General features: G+C 44.4%; 1 protein-coding gene across 2 annotated transcripts in view; it reads left to right on the top strand.

Moving 5' to 3' along the window:
- DTNBP1 (dystrobrevin binding protein 1) overlaps window positions 1-19,373 on the top strand; it is a 495,181-nt gene that overhangs the window by 146,898 nt on the left and 328,910 nt on the right. For both annotated transcript variants that reach the window (XM_078687921.1, XM_078687920.1), the window contains exon 4: window positions 8,191-8,251. In XM_078687921.1, the coding sequence (XP_078544047.1) occupies window positions 8,228-8,251 (24 nt within the window). In that variant the 5' untranslated portion in view covers window positions 8,191-8,227. The remainder of the gene's footprint in view (window positions 1-8,190; window positions 8,252-19,373) is intronic.

The following is a 19,373-nucleotide window of genomic DNA, read 5'->3' as shown; positions in this document are numbered from 1 at the left end:
AACACAAGAACCCACTGGGAAGGCACTTCTACATTCATAGTTTTCAGATGAATGTATTGTGTTGATCAATAACAACCAGGCGCTGGTGTGCATTGTCAATTTCAATAAATGCGGAAAAATACTAGCTGTAGCATCGTCTTTTGCTTGCGGCAAAAATAAATGTGGATAAATACTGAAAAAATGCCCCAAAAATATATATGGATAAATACAGACGGAAATGGCAAAAAAATAAATACCATAAAACCGGGAGCCCTAATTGTGATCCACGGGCAGGAACTCTCTCTTGTCCATTGATGCCTCCCTGGCATCTGAGGAGGCCGCTTTGGCCTTTGTTTCCCCACCAGAGTGGGAGAGCATGCTTACCTGCTCCTCTGATGGCTCTGGTGAGTGAACTGTGATGTCAGCATGCCTCATAGCTCACTGATGTCACAGATGGGCAGGGAGAGATGCAAAAGCAATTCTGTGTCCTAGGGGTTTAAAAAAAAAAGAAACCTTCCAGTGCTTTGCACCGGAGTATTTTTTGAAGCCCTCCCTGGTGTTAGTCAATGGCCATTGGCCGACGCACGTGCCAATAGGGTTAAAGGGAGGGCATCTCCAGTGTTGTGTAACCAAGAGAAGAACATAAAGCTAAAGAAAAAACAAGCCTTCATGCTAGGGTGCATGCTACCTAACAGACCCTCCGAGTCCATCTTGCGGCTGGCTTCAGTTCTGACCTAGTTTCTGGCTCTGTAAACTCAGCCGGCCCCAGTTACTTCAACTTTGATGACCATTAATTACATCTACGCCAGAAGAGTAGGACAAGTGGCACCTGACCGACCTCGATCGAAGTTGCATCCAATTCCACCTGATATGCCACTTCTCCAACCAGATTTACTACCTCCACAAAGGAGACTGCACACTCTGTGTTCCCATTTTGGAACGGACTCTGAGCATGACTATGACCTGGGTACTGAGTTTGCCCAGTCCTATCAGGATTACAATTGGTACGAGGACTTACAGAAGGCTGGTGGTCTCAGTACCTCCCTCGAAACAGGTCTTCTTTCACCCCCCTGGACAACCACAGAAAAATCTGCTTCCTATGCCATGGAAATGCGTAGGGAAGCCGAAGAACTTGACCTCCAGCTCTTTACCTTGGAGGTAAAACAAATTTATTGACAGAAATCCTGCAACCTGGGCAAACATCTTCTGAGCCCCTTCTTCCATTTGATGAGGCACTGATGGATACCATGTTGGGGGTTTGGGCTAAACCTTGAACTGACCCCCCAGAAAATTAACAAATTGTCAGGGCCATCGCCCTGCTCCAGACAACCCTGCTTTTCTCTAACAGCACTATTCACCCGATAACCTAGTAGTACAAACCTCCACAAGCTCATCTAACCCCAAGACATTTCCTATCATTCCCCCATCAAGGGGTATAAGCAGGTTAAAACATTTGGCAAACGTGTATTTTCTTCCACTTGTCTGGCCGCTGATCACCAGCTGTTTGTTGGGATGCTACTCCCACGCCCTTTTGAAATCAGTGACATAGTCCTCCTTGATGTGCCCAAAGACCTTCAACCTGTTTTTGCGCAGGCAATTCAAGATGTTTGTGATGTTGCCAAGTCCCCCAATTCCAAAGGGTGGGGCCATAGGCACCAGTTTTCCCATTCACAGCCATTCATGGCTGTGCTCAACCGGGTTCTCAGTCGATGTCCAGTCCTCCCTAATGGCCATACCCTTCAACTAGACTTGTCTGTTCCGGGGCAAGGCTGATTCAGCTTTAGAGCTTTTTACGGTGAGCAAGGCTAACTCTCTCTGGGCCTTTCCATCCCACCTTGCCTACCTCAACAGTTACACCGTCTTTTTGCAATTTGGATGAAGTGCCTTATACCTCCAGCTGCCGCAAGGAGCCCAGCAGTTTCGCACCTGAGGTGCCCACCGTGGCCAAGTTCAGTGGACCACCCAGTCAACCGCCCCGTAGCCCCACATGCCAAACCTGTTTAGCATGTCCTTACGGGAACACAGCCACCCGGTGGAAGGCAGAATCTACCGATTCTACTCTGGTTGGCAGGCTATAACTTCAGACAGGTGGGTTTGACTGATCATCCTCAGGTTTTATGCATTACCCTTTCTTTCTTCCTTGCCACACCTTCTGCTGTCTCCTCAACACAGCAACTGATGAAGTACCATCACTTCATTTTGCAGCAGGTAGTTCAAGCCCTTTTGGCTAAAGGGGCTATAGAGAGGGTGACTGCTTCAGAAGTAGGGTGTTGTTGTTCTTCTTGCTACTTTCTGCTGCCTAAGAAAGATGGGGCCCGCTGCCTATTTTAGACCTGTGCTTTCTCAATACCTTCCACCAGGAAGAGAAATTCGAAATGCACACCTTAACCCAGGTCTTGTCTGCCTTCGACCCTAGAGACTGGATGGTGTCTTTGGACCTGCATAATACCTATTTCCACATACCTGTTCTGCCAGCACACCGGCACTACCTGCAGGTTGTTGGGACATGGGCATTTCGAGTTAGCGCTGCTCCCCTTTCGACTGTCCAGTGCCCCTCCGGTGTTAATGAAAGTGATGGCAGTGGTGGCAGCTCATGTTCAGCAGTCGGGGTGCCAGTCTGCTGTTACCTTGGTGACTGGCTGTTGAAGGCTGGTTTGCCCCAAGCACAGGCAGTTGTCGTACCCTCAAGACTACAGTGAGCCTCCTGTCATCTTTGAGGTTCAATATCAATGTGCCAAAGCCACATCTCGCTCCTTCACAGATGCTCCCTTTCTCGAAGCCACTCTAGCCACTGTCCAGTTTCATTCCTTTCTCTCAGGATAGAGTCCAGGATATTCAGGCTATAATCCATATCTTTCAACCTGTCCTGGATTTCAGTGAGGTTGACTCTGAGGCTACTAGACTGACTCAATCCTGCATCCTGCTGGTTGAGCATGCCAGGTGGCACATGAGGGCTGTATAGTGGGATCTGAAGTCCCAATGGGTCGAGCATCAAGGGGACCTCTCCAAACACAGTCAGATTTTGCAGGAGACTACAAAGTATTTGCAGTGGTGGTTGCTGGACTGTAATTGGTTAGAGAAATACCCTCTCCCTTCCCCACCAGGAGCTGACAGAAGTGACTGATGCATCACTTCTGGGTTGGGACGGCCACTTGGGGAGAGATGGAGATTAGAGGCTTCTGTTCACCACTGGAGTCCCGGCTTTATAGCAACGTGCTGGATCTGAGGCTTGTCTGATGGCACTGAAAGCCTACCTTCCCTCCATCAAAGGGAGGCTGGTGCAGAACAACCTCACTACCAGGTGGTACTGCACCAAACATGGCTGGGTACATGTCATGGACCCTGTGCCTGGATGACTTGAACCACCTGGCAGGATATTTGAATTCCAGGATGGACGAGCTCAACTGTCAACACCAACAGATCAAAAGTGATAGCTTTACTGAGAGGTGGGGCAAAGTCTCTTCTGCGAATAGGGGAGAACCTTAGCTGGATCTGTTCGCTACTGCCCAGAACGCGCAATGTCCGCATTTCTGCGTGTTCGATCTTCCAAGTCATCTCTCGCTCGGAGACTCCTTCCACCTTGAGTGGAACTGTGGACTCCTGTATACCTTTCTGCCAATACCACTCCTGTCCAATGTTCTCAAAAAGATAGGATCGACCGAGCCCAATATATCCTAGTGGCACCAGATTGAGCATGGAGAGTATGGTATCTAGAACTTCTGGGCTTGAGCAGCTGTCCTCCAATAAGGCTGTCCTTCCAGGAGGACCTGCTGTCTCAGCAACAGGCCAGCGGTCTGTACCTGGGCCCTTAGAATCACCACCTTCATGCTTGGGGTTTGAGCAGCGACAACTGACCATCTTCAACCTTCTTCCTGCAGATGGTTGATGTCATTTTGGCAGACAGGTGTCCCTCAATGAAAACTGTATACACCTGTTGTTGGGACAAATTTGTCCAAGCTATCTCACGTTATATTGTTTGTTTTGTCTCTTGCCTGGCACAGCTTTGCTTCGGACACTATTAAAGATTCTCTTTTGGCTTCTTGCGAATGCCAGATCAGTCCTCTTTGTTTGAATCACCAGCTGTGACACGATTTTTGAATGAACTCCAGAATTAGCTCTCACATTACCTCTTTTAAATTATGTTGGGGTTTGTAGTCTAGCAGTGCTGTGATTATGGCACTATTTCTAAATATACCGGACTGAACATAATGGAGTTCTATTTATGTCAAATCTTTGAATATTCGCAGCCTTTTGTATGAATTGACTTTATAAAGGTCAGAATTTTGATCACTATAGGGTTCTGATTATGCCATCACTTTTGCTATACCTGAGCAATGATTACATGCTAGTTCACTTTATATTGTTATTCTAATTGCGCCATTGATCTCTTAATGACTTTAGTTTCTGAAGAAGCGTCTTCTGAATTGCTCTGTCAAGTCTAATTTTAAGCATTCATTTAGATCCACAAAATGTTTTGGTAAATCAACCCAGATTATATATGTGCTTCAGTGCCTACGTTACAAGCTGAGGATCAGACGGATCACTTAGTCGTTGCCAATTTGATCACATTATATAATTTTTGGACAAATCACTTCCTTTTTCTGTGCTTCCGTTCCCGTATTTTCCATAATTGTGAACATATTCCAAGTGCTAGTTCAATGATTGGTTTAGGTTTTACAACTAGATGAATCCTACAAGGCCTTATAGAGTCAAAACGACCTGGGTCAAATTCTCGTAGTTGGCTCACATATGCAAGGGTAGGTTGGTATGCATAAAAGGATTTACTCAAATGAAGATGTTTGTGAAAATACTTCTGCTTGCAAGTCCTGCAAGTAGACAGGAAGCGTTGGTTCCCTGGACAGAATTCCCTGTGTTTGTGCACACCCATATACTCAAATGTGTTTGGTATTTTATCAGCTCCCCAGTCTCCCATTCCTGCCTTGGCAAAAGATAGACATTTACTACTGACGAGCATGAATAAAATGTTTTTCAGGATGGGGCAGGATCTGCAAATAAAAAGGCCGAGCTGTCGCAGAAGTAGTCCCCCCCCCCCCCCCCCCCCCCCCAAGCAGGAAAATATTCCCCCATAGAAAAACTTTATAAAAAGTGAATTTGCCCTTGCAGACTTTCACATGGGAAGATCTTCTCAGGTGTCAGTGAACTTTACATATGTTAACGAAGTGTGTGGTTGTTAAGCCTACAAATTAAGTTTAAAAAGCAGTGCGCAACAGTTTGGCATGACACAGGGCTTGAAGACCTCATCCTGGCACTGCATGCCCGAAAAGCCATTAACACCTTCAGCGCGGAGCGAATTTTTGCGCTGTGCTGAAGGTACTAAAAAACGGGCGGGCCGTGACGGAACGGTTCCGTCATTAGCACAGCCCAACCGGCGCTCATGATGGAACCGTTCCGTCACAAGCATCGAAGGGGTTAAATGGCTCAGTAGCCAGTATTAAAACAAATACGTGGAAAAAAATCCTATTTGGTGAGGCGGGGATGTGGGGAGAAGGTGAAAGGGTATGTGTCCTAGTTGCCTATTGTAACTCTGAATAGCTGTAGAGATGTCTTTGTGGTGCCACTGGCTGTTTTAGTTCAGAAACTTTTGTTCTTCATTGGTTTTAGATATCCATTGTCTGTAAATTCCAATAAATACCAGAAGGAAATGATCCTGATGTAGTTAACAGCTACTGATATAGGATTATTATGGCTAAGACTTGATGCATTGATTTTCTCTTTAGCAACACATTTACCATAAAACATTGTGAAGTTAAATCACCACTCAGTTTTTTACTTGGCAGAAGCTAGCAATAGGTGTCGAACAAATTGCGTCTCATACTTTTCTCTTACCTGTTTAGTGAGTATTATTAAGGAAATTGAAGCATGTTCCCCAAGACCTTTTCACACACAACATTCTATTTTAACCATTTGGGTTCTGTAAGATTTTCAATGTGGATCAGAAATAATGCTGATCTGTTTTATGTGTAAGATTTGTATGAATTCTCTCTGAAAAATCAGTATGCTAGAACGAGAAGTGAAATTTCCAGCACCTTCTAGTTTTAAGAGCACAGGGCCCTTATCTATGCAGACAATGTAACTGAATGTGTTTTACTTCCACTCTCAAAAAGGCACTCGCATGCTCTGCCAAGGTGTAATTTGTATAGATTCACCAAGGAGCTCTATCAGACAACTACTCAGCTGGAAGGTGATCTGAACTAGGATGGAAGGTGATCTGAACTAGGAAGCCGACAGATGGAGATACGTCACTCTGACCCAAACAAAGGTTTTCTCCATCCAGATATAACCGAGTAGTTCTTAATGTTGGCTTTCTCCATTGACCTGTTGGTGACTTTGTTACCATGTTCGTTAAGTTTCGTGGGAATATAGAAACTTTCTTTGTATTCCTGTATTTCTGAAATGCTGAACAGCAATCACATTTTGCAACTGTATTCTGCTTACCCGTAATGTTGTAGTTTTTGGTCTGGAGAGGCAGTTCTAAATCTCAGACCTAATAAAATCATTGATGGCGATGTCTTACCACTTTCATCCCAGAGAATACTTTTTACCACAGAGAAGCTTGGTAATGCTCTATGCCTTTACACAGTTGCTTAGCTTGTGTGCCTGGACCTTGCAGGTCTGAGTTATCGGCATTGTTCCTTTTTTGGTGATGCAAATGGCAATACAACTTATCACCACAAATCATGACAAATAAAATCTTCTGGCTACCTGTTTACCACTAGACTTTGGGCAAGGTTATTCCTTCTCTTCTATGACATCTTTATGTAATTCCTTTGCAATGTCTTTTCCTCACCTGTGGATTCAGGCTGAATGATGCCGGGCTTACTTGGCTGATATGGAGGCCTAGAAATATACTACAGGTCAAGTATTGTGTGCTATTCAAGTGCAGTCACTCACCCACCCCTAGAGTATTCTTCTGTTCCTTCCTCTCATAGAGAACTCCCCTACATATTGTGATGTAATGTTGATGTAGTTTTGAAAACCTTTGTCTGCCAACCGTTTTAACCTATGTCCTCTTCTGAAACTCAACTCTAATTGTAGAACGTCCTATTTCATGGTTTTTACTTGAGCTTGCAGAATGGACAAGCCATGAACTTTGTAACCACTTATAACCTTTACTTTTCCCATAATGTTTTACCTGACTTAGGTTTGACCCAGGAAATTAGCTTACATGTTTTTTCCTTAGTCCTACTTTTGATGCAGGGAGGACTTTCCACAATTATAAGTTTACTGAGATAAATATGAAGAGCGTCATCAATTCATGCCTTTTCAACGACGCAACAAAGACCACTAGTCCCTTTTGCATAACTTCTTCCACATTCTCGTAAGGGCATACCTCCAGCAAAGAGTGTACATGAGAAGAGGGAAAAGCCACTACATTGTTTTCAGACATGTCCCAATTAATCTCCTCTCTAGAGTTGCCACCTGGACTACTTACCATGCCTTCTACATAGTTACATCAATAATCATTATTGGAAAAAAAGGGGGGGGGGTTGATTTTTTTAATTATTTTTAAGAAGAATGTCTCTGTTCATCAGAGTCCTCTTCCCCTATATTTATTGATTGTAATCCTTCCCATAAGACTCCAGGGACTCCTGACTTTGTAACAGCTATTTGCCATAGTAAAAGCTGTACTATCGTACGTTGTATGACCCTGACCCTTGACGCTTTTCTCGCCTTAAAATATTTCCTACCTACAGATGGGGAGAAGAGAGCTAAGATGACAGGAGCTACAGGAGTACGCTGCTATTGAGCCTCTGAATTCTAAAGCACCTGGCGTTATGCAGTCCAACAGCATAAGTACTGTTGAAATGAGATTATTTTTTCTTGGCCATTCCATCAAATGGCTAAAGTCCTTGTGAGTAAGCTTTGAAGTAGAATAAACTGAAGACCGAACAGGTGAATGTATACAGGAATGATAAGGGTTTTTTCAAGGCATATGCAAGCTGTGCCTGTGAGTGAGCAGTTAGGGCTTCCATGCTGCAATACCGTTTTTTCCCATTGACAAAGATGTTTTAGCTGGCCTTTTGTAGGAATTCCACAAGAAACCTATCAGTGAATAATCCATTTGCCTAAGAACTTGTTACAATTCATAGCAGTTTATTCTGTCTTCTCTGCTTTTACTAACAACAAGCATAAGAAGAAACGTGTAATGTAAATCGAACAGCTGATTTCTCTGTGATTTGAATTTTTAAGGTATGAAGACAACTGGGAAGCCATTCACAGAGGAGCAATGGAATGTGCCAAAGCTGGAGAGGTAACATTGGTCTTGATTTTGTTTCTACAATATAATATTGGGTAAACTGCAAGCTGTCTCTACATCCTACGTATAGCAAATAAGCCATAAAAATTAGTTAACAACACTTAGGGAAAGTGGGTAGCTGTTTTTTTTCCTACTCTTGAGCCTGACCCTATTCCAGGGCACAGTAATCAAAATCGAATCCTTTAATCCGACAAAAAAAACACAGCTGCTTCTTTTAAAATTATCTTATTTAATGCACATACAGGTAATTGGGAAGTGATATCATCAATGCTGAAACAACACTGTATGCCAATTCCTATTTTGCTCTCGAGTGAACACCACTTTTATTTTGTCACCTGATTACTAATATCTAGTTATCGCATTTTATTTACCATGTAATTGGGTAAATTTCACTTCAGAGTTCTAATAGACACTAATTGCAACAAGGTACACTAAGATAAAATAGAATTTATTTTTTTCATCACAAAAAAATATAAAAGACCGTTTCCCTTCAGTTTTTCTCCCTTTATATTCTGCTTCTATTGAGCATGCTTTCCCTCCTGATAAACACTAATGTATGCGAAATAAACAGCATATCTTTTTTAACTTGACCACAGTACGGTGGAACACGATCAAATCTTCCTTCCATACACCTACCATCAATGTACAGGGAAGTGCTTAGCACGTCTACAGTGCTGCAGTTCTCTTTCTCACTTTCACTGTCTTATTCTTGGAGATTCTTTCATAATGTTGTCTCCATGTTATCTTGAATACTGGAGAGTAACTTATAGAATAAAGCAAAATATTCAGTATCAGTCATATGCGTGAGTAGTACTTCAAATCCTAACTAAGGTAGCTCCTTATTACTCGAGCTATAGAGACACCCAGGCCCTTAGGCCAGAGAATGCATCACAGAGTAGCACCACTACTTAAAGTCATCATGCGATACATAAAAATCCACACCATAATATGGCTTTCCACCGCGAACACCAGTTAAATTACTGGTGTTTAAAGAATTAACCTACATAATACCTATAAAAGAAATCACTCCACTTAATACCACCTATTTCTTCCAACCTTTCGACATTGGCAACATAGGTGTAACATTAAAAAAGTAAGTTTGTTCCAAGGAAATGCTTAGTGAAGTTTTGACCTCATACTAACAACCACTTAATTATTTTTTCAAGAAATTTATATCTTCTGATATTATTTTGCTCTTCTTTTTATAACGGTCACAATATCCTTTTGATCTTCCTTTAAAAAAAATAAGTAAACAGGAAGTTAGGTAAGGTGGACAGTTACCTCATTGAAGAGGAACTTGGCACTATCACTTGAAAGTTACTGTCTGCTACTCCGTCCCACTGTGCAGTGCCATGCCAGCTAGCCTCAGTTCATTGTGTGGAGCAAGGATTCTTGAAAACTGCATCTTTATTCTTTTTCAAAAATGGATTGTTCCATTTTGCTTCCCTAAGATGTTACAGGTCTATCAGCTTTTAAAATATTTTCTATGAAGGCATACACAAATATGTACTATGTTTCCTCATTTAAAGAGTCTTCTGCTGTTATTTCTTTTAGTGTGTTGGCTGTCTTTGATAGGTATCCCATCTCAAGGAGGAATAAAGTCAATGAAAGTCAACACTCCTTTAGTTTGTTTGTCTTACTGATAGTCACTGTTGAGGTGTCACTTAGGACACTGAAAGGCAGGAGGTGCATCTTTTTTGGTGTAATCTCTGCCTCTTTGAGAAACACACTGAGATAAGTCATGAGACCTCTGACCCTGGTCACAATCAGAAAAAAAGATGGATTGGGATATGCCTCATTTCTGACCCTTTTGTGTACCAACTTAGTTTGAGAGGTTTGATGCCAAGAAACTTGTCAGTTACTTGCTGGACAATGAGGCTTTGTCTAGGGGTCTTGAAGGTTTGGTCCTCACTCACTTATCTCAAAAACGAACACTGATTATGAGAACTGGAGCCATCTTCACCTGTCAACGTGGTGGAGGCTGCAAGCCGGTAAAATGGATGTGGTTCTTGTTTCACGTATATGCTGTTATTCTGCCTGTCTTAGTCAAGACTTTCCTACTTCTCTCCATTGATAAAGATATCTTATCCTTTGTCTTGGGTGACATGAGACAACCTTTAAAAGCCGCTAAACTGATCTCACATCAGCAGTGTTGGGGCCCGAGTAGGCCCTGGATCGAGCACTACTACATAGCCCTCCACCTTGCCCACTTGTCCTCTATGTGGCCTAAAATGACTGGCCTCCCCTTTTCTTTTGGGTTCACCTGGAAAATACCATAGCTAGCAGTAATCCTGGTCTTGACCTCTTGTATTGAAATAAATCCCCCTCTGTATCCGCCTCTAATCCTATTGTCCAGAACATGCACCTTGGCCATGCTTTATGATATTGGAGACCTTCCCGAGCTCCCCAGACACATAAACAGGCTACTGACTACAGTCAGATTATATATCATACGTCTCTGGAAATCGCTGTGGACCTCCAAGTGTGGTGACTGGCTGGTTGAAATTCTGAAGTGGCATCATACAAAGTTATTTACTTCATCCAGGATTGCATGGGTCTTTGCAAAACCATTTAGTCCCCTTTTATTAGGATGAAGAGTGGTGCTTCTCTCTCCCCTCCTCCATACTCATATTTATACTTATTCATATCCAAAACTGTATGCCACCCTCACCTTCACCTCACCTATGGGGCAGGGAATAAATGCGAAATAACTAAAACAGAAACCCCTGTTTGATCTTACACAATCTATGTCTTAGTATTGTCATATTGTATGTTTTCAGGTTTTTTATATTGCTTGGGACTTTTGCTTGGGTCACTGCTTAGAATGGCGATATACCAAAACCCATGTTGAGGAAAGCGTGTCACGCCACATTAGAACAACAACCGATGAAAAATTGTAAAAGTATAAGGACATGAATTGGAATGTTATATGCAAATGAAATGCTGTAGTCACAAAGTATTGTCAGCATACTTTTGATTGAATTAATTTATAGAAAACAAGTAGCCTAAAACCGGCCTGAAATGTACACAAATGTGTAAAAATCTTTTTTTGTGTTGTAAAATTAGTGTGTAAGTGGAAAATGTGTGAGTAGAAGAACGAATGGTGTATGTGGGTCTGTTGAATGTTTTTAAAGATGTTTAGTATTTAAACTCTTACATGCAGAACGGAAAAATAGACTTGTTCCAAGAAATGACCAGGAGGACACTGGAGAGATTTAGAAGTCTTCAAAATCTGGTTCCTCCCCAATCCTACACCTCCTGATATTATGCTAAACAGAGGGAAAGCAGTTATCTCTGTAGGCTGATATGTTCAACTACCCACTAGGCTGAGGGACTGTACCAAGCAGTTGGAAATGTGCTATTGTAAAGCCATAATTTAAAACACCATTGGCGGATCCTAAAAAATTTAAAAACTACAGGCCTCACTGGAGGAGCCAAGATGGCGACCTGAACGGACGTGTGGTCGCTCGGCTCCGCCGGCCCTGAAGACCCGCGCTCATATCCTGCCTGTAATCCTGGGGTTTCTTTCGCCCGACATGCGCGGGACACGAAGTCGATCCTGACGGTGTCCCTCTGGCCTCTCAGCCCTCCCGGAGTCGCGAGCTCTGGGGAGATCGTTTCTGCCCCGGACCTCCGCCCGCTCCCTGCAGCCTGCCGGACCTCGCAAATCTCAAGGGGAGGCTCTGTTGCTGTGGCTGCCTGTGCTGGGGGAGTGCTTCCGCCCGTCTACAGTCTTGCCTATGCCCTGTGCTCATTGACCTGCCGAGCTCACACGGAGCAGCTCCGGCACGGATATGTGAGGGCTTGCATGGGTTCCTTTGTTTGTGGCCGCCATGATGCCGGTCGGCTTTCTTCCTAGCTGCGCTGATGGCCGGTAAGATCGAGCTGCCCTGACTGCCCGCCGCACCATCGGATGCCCCTCGCTTATGCAGCGCACAGGAGGGGACGTAAAGTGTTGTGGGGCAAACATCCACTTCCCTGTCGGAGACTGTGAACCCCGTTTTCCCCCCCTCCCAGCACTCCGTGGACTGCTGCTAAGATGGCGATGCCTGATCACCAACGGGGTGGAAATGGCGCTGGGACCTCTTCCTGGGGTGGCATGTGTTCATTGGTGCGGGGGACCGTGTTTGAGCCCTCCACTGAGATTGGAGAGCCTCGAGTATCACGGCCGGACTGCACCTACAGGGAGGTGTTGAATATCCTGGATGAGGTGCGGTCGGAAATACTGCGTGCCTCGGCGGTGCTGTTTGAGAACCTTGATGCGTGTCTCCCTGCTGTGAGCCGAACGCGAGGGGTTCACTCTCAACAGGACTCAGGTCTGACTTGGTTACAACTTGCCAGCCCCTCGCTACCTCCTGTTGCTACTGTATCACCCGATATAACCGCTACTGGAGCTTCTGCAGACTTGTTGCCGCTCATTCACGCTGCTGTTGCTACAGTGTTTCCCCTTTGTTCTTCGATTGGCTGTCTGCCTCGTGAACCAGCCTGGCTGTGCAGTGCATCGCTAGCTTGTTCTCCTGCCCTTGCCCCTGCTCCCTCCTTGACTAGTTCCATCTCGTCGTTCAGCGACTTTTGCCATTTATGCGCTCTGGGAGTACATTTTGTTGTTGGACTACTATCTGCGGGGGACGACCGGAGTTCCCTCGGCGATGGTGCGCTTTCCTTATCCTCGAGGCGGCCATGTTTCCTCGTCAAGACGGATTGCAGCGGACTGCCAAGATGGTTGGGTGACAAAGTGCCTCCTAGATCGGGCCAAGGCTAGCCGATCCTCTGATTGCATTCCTGTACGGACTGGTGGAGGCCAGGACAGACTTGATATGTGTGTGGTACACAGGGTATTACTTACTATCTTTCCCCAATGAGGATGTCTCGGGTGCAGTTCTCTGGTAATTGATGCTGGGGTGTGGGATGCTTAATGAGCCGGGGGTGTCCGAGCGTGTACATTTGATGCGGGAGGGGCGGGTTCCTGGTTGTGTCACCGTCTTACCGGGTGGGGATCGGGGCTAGATTGTGATACGTATTGGCTACATGATTTGTATTTACGATGTAGATTGTTTCCCCCCGTCTGTCTCTATTATAGCTAGTGGTTGTTTTGCTCTCCAATTAAGGCATCCTTTGGGTGTTGCGACCTTTGTCATTGACACAAGCTGCATTATACACTGGCTACCCTGATTAATTGCTCGCTATCGCCTCCGCCACGTTTTTCTTTGTTTCCTGTTTGCTGGTCCTGGAAACTTATGGTGACGTGGGGGTTATTTGTACAGGGTAGCGTCCATCTTGCTCTCCTCTGTCTGCACTCTCATTACGGCGGCCATTTTGTCCCTTTGTCCTGACTGGGGAGGGCGTTTGCTGGGCCTCATAGTATAGTGGTCGCTCGCGACCGGATTAGAGATCGTGGTCTTCGGGGCTTCACTCTGGTTGTCCTGGCTGTTCTGTTTCTGACTGTGCCACCTCTCTGGTGAATGTAGAGGTCGTAGCTCCCCATATCTGTTCTGCTACTGTTGTTCATCCTGGTGAATTCGCACGTGGGGTGGAACTGGGTTTATCCTGTTACCGCCCATATGGACGGGGTGATCATTTCAGTACTGACTCGGGGTCCGGGGCACATCTGTTTCAATATTTCATTTGCTGGTGTATTTTTCGATTTTATTGCTTCAATTGGGGCAGGGGGCTATACATGGCTGGGGGACCGGGAGTTTGTTAATATTAGGGCTCCTCCTCCCTCGTTTCCTTTCCTTTTCGGGAGTGATAGACTGGCTTGTTCTTCTCTTCCTCCCGATGCTTCAAGTGTGATGGTTTTCTTTTCTTATCTTTTCTTCTTTCTTTTCTATTCTTCCTCTGTATTTCGGGTTTCTTTACTGGGCGACAGGCACTTTGCCGGGGGGGGGGTAGGCCGTAGCCTCCGGATTGTTGTAGGGTGGGGGGGTAGATTTAATTTCTCTTTTAGTTTCTATGGGCCTTATTTTTCTAATTTCTGCGCTTTCTTGTTCTGGTTTCAGTTCTGGGTCTGCCCTGAAGGTTAGTAGGTAGTGGGTGGCGCTGAGGGTAGTGCGTAACTGTGGACTGCAACTCCTATTGTTGGGTGTGTTACTGCCATCTCGACGTGGTGTTCTTCATATTGTTGTTCTAATTAATGCTGCCTGCTCATGTTTGTGTACTTACTGTCTGGACTCAGTTCTCCTTGATTTCATTCTTCATTGTTATATTTCTTTATAATTTTAAAATTTAACCTTCAATTCTCCTTTTCCTTGGCGACATGACTCCATTTTGTGTCACGGCTACTAATTGTTGCTATCATACCTGATGCCGTTGTGGAATAACGTTGCTCGCACCTGTGCTTAAAGTTTTGTGGCCGGCCTGATGGTTGTAGGCCCGTATTTGTTCCTTTTTGTGCACAATAAAGGTTTAAAAAAAAAAAAAAAAAAAAAAAAAAAAAAAACTACAGGCCAATCTCACTCTTTCCAGGACTTAGTAAACTTCAAGAGAAATATGTCAACAAAAAGCCCCATCATACCTGGAATTCAGTAACATGTTACATCCTTCACAAAACATTTTCTGTCACACTTAAACGACTTGGCTTGCAGCCATAGAAGGGCTTAACGCCTTTTTAGATCAAGTAGAACCGCAGTTCTTATCCTTTTGCATCTGAGTGCGGTGTCAACACCATATCACATCAGGTGCTAACTCCAAGGCTGAAGGAAATCTGTATTTCCGGAACTCCATTAATGTGGCTAACCTAGTTTCTTCATAGTAGAAAATTTCAAGTCTATAAGGAAACCACCCTATCAAACACCTACTCTCTTGGATGTGGTGTCCTGAAGGGATCCTCACTAAGCCTAACACAATTCAATCTGTATGTCATCTCATTTACAGAAATCATAAATAGTCATGGCTTTTCTTCTATATCTTACGCCAATGACATTTAGATTATCAGCTACCTCTCCCACCAATCGGACAAGATGTTGACTCCCCTTAATGCCTGTCTCAAGCAGGTTGTGGAATGGATAGTTTCTAGCAGCCTTAAACTCAATACGGAGAAAACAGAGGTGATGGTGGTAGGAAATAACCCTCCAGATTGTACCATTGGATGGAATTGAGCTAGCCTGAAACCCTTGGCAATCAACCAATCCTAAAATCAGAGATAAAAAAGTTCAGTGTTTGGCTCGATGATAAGAAGACTCTGGCAATGCATGCCAAAGAACTGGCAGCAACATGCTTTAGCATGTTAAGGGCATTGCGGAAACTGCTCAGATGGCTGCCAGAGCCATCACAGGGAATAGTGGTACAGGGTTTAGTCATCTCTAGATTTGACTATCAGAACTCACTATTACTAGGCAGCCCAAAGTTAGTCATAAAAAGACTGCAAGTTATACAAAATGCTGTAGCATGTATCCTACTTAAAACTCCCAAATGCCACTCTGCCACCTCTGCCCTGCTAAGCCTTCATTGGCTCATTACACAACAGGAGCACAGAGGGAAAACAGGGGCGCAGGTTGCCCCCCACTCACATTACTATTATCAACAAAACCTGCCCCTTGTCTGATAGTGTCTTTCAAACAGCACCTACCTCCTTAATTAGTGTGGATGTTCATAGTACGTGACATGTCTGCAGTACTATAAAGGTGTGCCTATCTCCTTTCTTAAAATCCTAAAATCCTGACTATGTGTGTGTCCCCACAACTTCAAAACGCCCTTCAACTTATAAGGGTGTTCTAAAAAAAAGTGTGTGCAAGGAGGGAAAGAACCTCACGGAAACAACCACCAGGGAACTGCTGACAGGTACTAGTCAGTGTGTTCCACTTTTCATCATCAGTGCCTTCCACCTAAAAATAAATAACGTGTAAATAATGTGTGTAACTCGAGTGAAACTAACTACACAAAAATCACTGCAACCCGACCCCCTAGACTGAAACACCTGAATTTGACGTTCCAATCCACTAAAAAATGAGCTAGGCACCATTAGCACTATAATCAGTTTTATTCGCTGCTGGGTATCTGCTCATATTGAAAACCAAAAGCTACTGTTGTGCTTCGTTTTAACATATATGAACCCAACATGTTTCATTGCCTATCAATCTTTGTCGGGAACTTCTTCAGGGCTAGGGGTCAGTCCACACCCTACTGTGACTTCACAGCAATAAAACCTGTGGAACACAGACACAAATGTAACACATAATGACAAACACAGAGTGACACTAATCAGTAGTTGCCCGAAAAAAACACAAATAAAATTGCATTGGAATTTGTTCATTGGACATAGAATTTTTACCTGGTGGTTGCCACTCTCTGGCATACCTGCAGCCACCAGTATACAGAACGTGTGCGCATCCACGTCTGTTGGTCCCAATCGCACTCCGTCAACTTGTAGAGGGAATACACCATATACTACCAGTTCAGGGCCCACAGGGTTTCTGTATGTTCACTGGTTTTGTATGTTTCTATTCATGTTCTAATTCACCCCACCTCGGGTTATAACACCCCCATTAAGGGGCCCCTCACTCCCGCGCACTGCCTACTCATAGTGCATGATTCGTGTGTTAATTCTGCCCGGTCTGCTTTTACTCCCTCCTATCCGTGTCCCAATATTGCACCAAAAACATGCCAAGTATGCTCCTTAGGACGCCCGCATTATACTCCTTGAACCATTCTCTCCAAGTACACAAACACCCTCTAACCGGACCTGTTACCAGCGCGTTCGGAATAGAACTCCCCGCTCGGCATCTCTCCCAAACACGGGTCTTTTAAAAACTCTCCCGGGCAGGCTCAGACGCCGTCATAGGGCACACCCTCGCAAGTCACGTGGTGCGTGACTACGGCGGCCATCTTGTAATGGGTAAAAATATATTGTGTACATCATATAATCAAACATAAACACGAACTGTGTGCAAATGTTCCATTTTACCATTAGTATTAGACTCATCCTTTTACCGGCATTTTATTATGCGCACATATTTGCAGCTTAATGATTTAAAAGCAAAACAAAAGAGTATACGTTTCAACAGAGTCAGGCTTATCTTTTTAGTTTTATGTATATGAACCACACATCTCATGTAAAAAGACATATCATATAAAAAGAGGGCTGGAAACTCCCATCTAGTGAGGGAATTTTACATTTTTGAAAGAAAAATTTGGTTGTAAATTGTGACTAGAACCACGGGTTTCAACCCACCTTGACAAGTCTGACCCTCAAGGTAAGCCAATGGTGCCCAGCCTATCAGTCAGCCGTAAAACACAGGGAAAGACATGTATTCCGTGTCCTCTCATTCTACCCCTCAAGAAAGATGTAGGAGGTGAGGGCACTGAGGGAAACAGGGGGAGCCAAGCCAGACATTGTGAAAACAACCTCTGACGAATACCAAAAGAATTGACACCATCCATGGCTAATAACAGTACAAATCCTATTCTTTATGTAGCTAAGTACGTGCTGTGACCTTATTCCACTCAATCACATCATTCAATCCAGTCTTGTCTGCCTTCTCCTGGTATATCCAATGTGTCTCCTTGGAGGTCAGTCTGTTTTCAATATGCAACGGGTCACCCATACTTTCTCCAGAACCACCCATCTGATGTCCCTGAACTCATGTTTCTGTTCGCGGTAATGCACTACCAGCTGGGTAGTCAATTTGCTGGCTTTGATGGTGCTGAGGTGTTCCTGTATGCGGATTTTAATGTTCCGTGTAGTAGGACCAATGGAATAGAGCCCAGAGGGACAAGTCAGATGATAAATAACATTGGCCGTATTACAATTGGTGAATTTGTTCAAATGCCACGTTCTTCTGTCCACCAATTGTATACTACTCACTCGCTCCGTCAAGTCATACACCGCGGAACCACCACACGGGTGGTGCCCTGCAAGAATGTCCAAGGTGTTCGACACTTGTCTGGGGCGGGTGTGTACCAATTGATCCCGCAAATTCTGGGATCTTTTAAAAGCGAACCTGGGGGCTGACATCTTAAAACAGTTCGTAGTGAGAAGGTACCAGTGCCTCATGATGATTTGGCGAATTTTTGTAGGTATGGGGTCAAAAGTGGTGACCACCGGAAGGCACTCTCCTTTCTAATTTTTATTCCTTTCCAGTAGCACTGATCTAGGTGTATTCAATGCCCTCTTCCGAGCATTTCTCTCAATCTTCTTAGGGTATGCACTGCCTTCAAGTTTCTCTGTCAGCTCAGTGGCTTGTTCTACAAATTTCTCTGTTGTGCTGTAATTCCTCCAATACTGAAGAAATTGGCCCACTGGCCGATTGTCCCGAAGGGCACGCGGATGGAAAGACCTATAAGTGAAGTAGAGAGTTCTTATCCGTCGGTTTTTGGTGGACATTGGTGCATAACAGTTTATCTACTGCAAAGATGTCCAAGTCCAGATATGTTGCTGCATCCCTACTGACCTTCCAGTTGAATTTAAGGCATTCATCCAGACCATTCAACCAAACCAAAAAATTCTGCAGTTCGACTTCTGTGCCCGTCCAGATACAAAGCACATCATCTATAAACCTCTTCCAGAGACCGATGTTATTCCGGAAGGGGTTAGATGTATGATGTATGTAATGTGCCTCAAACTGGCCCACATAGATGCAGGCCAGACTGGGGGCAAAAGTAGCCCCCATTGAAGTCCCAGACACCTGGAGGTACAGCTGTTCCTTATACTTAAAGAAGTTGCGGGTGAGCGCTATCTCCACACACTGGAGTACAAATGATTGGGGAGAGTCTTAGAACCACTCACATACCGACAGGGCTCGCGCTGCTGCCACCAGCGTGGCTTCCTGGGGTATGCTCGTGTATAACGATTCAATGTCAATCGTTACCAAAAATTGATGACTCGGATCGTATTCAAGAGTTTCTGGGATATTCAAAATATCAGTGGTGTCCTGCAAATAGGAAGGTTGATTAACCCCACATTCCCTCAGGAAAAAGTCAGAGAACTGTGACAACGGCTCCAACACAGACTGGATCCCGAAACAATCGAGCGACCCGGTGGGCGCTGTTGCGCTTTATGAATCTTAGGCAGTATGTAGAATGCCGGGGTTCTCTGTTTGGTATTGATCAAAAAATCCATTTCCTTAGAGGTGATCCATTTTTTCTCCTTTGCCGCTTTCACTAAGCCTGTTATAAGGTC

The sequence above is a fragment of the Lissotriton helveticus genome, chromosome 4_1, assembly GCF_964261635.1.
Source record: "Lissotriton helveticus chromosome 4_1, aLisHel1.1, whole genome shotgun sequence".
NCBI classification, from domain to species: Eukaryota; Metazoa; Chordata; class Amphibia; order Caudata; family Salamandridae; genus Lissotriton; species Lissotriton helveticus.
The sequence above is the reverse complement of the archived record's forward strand: the minus strand, read 5'-3'. Positions and strand labels throughout refer to the sequence as shown.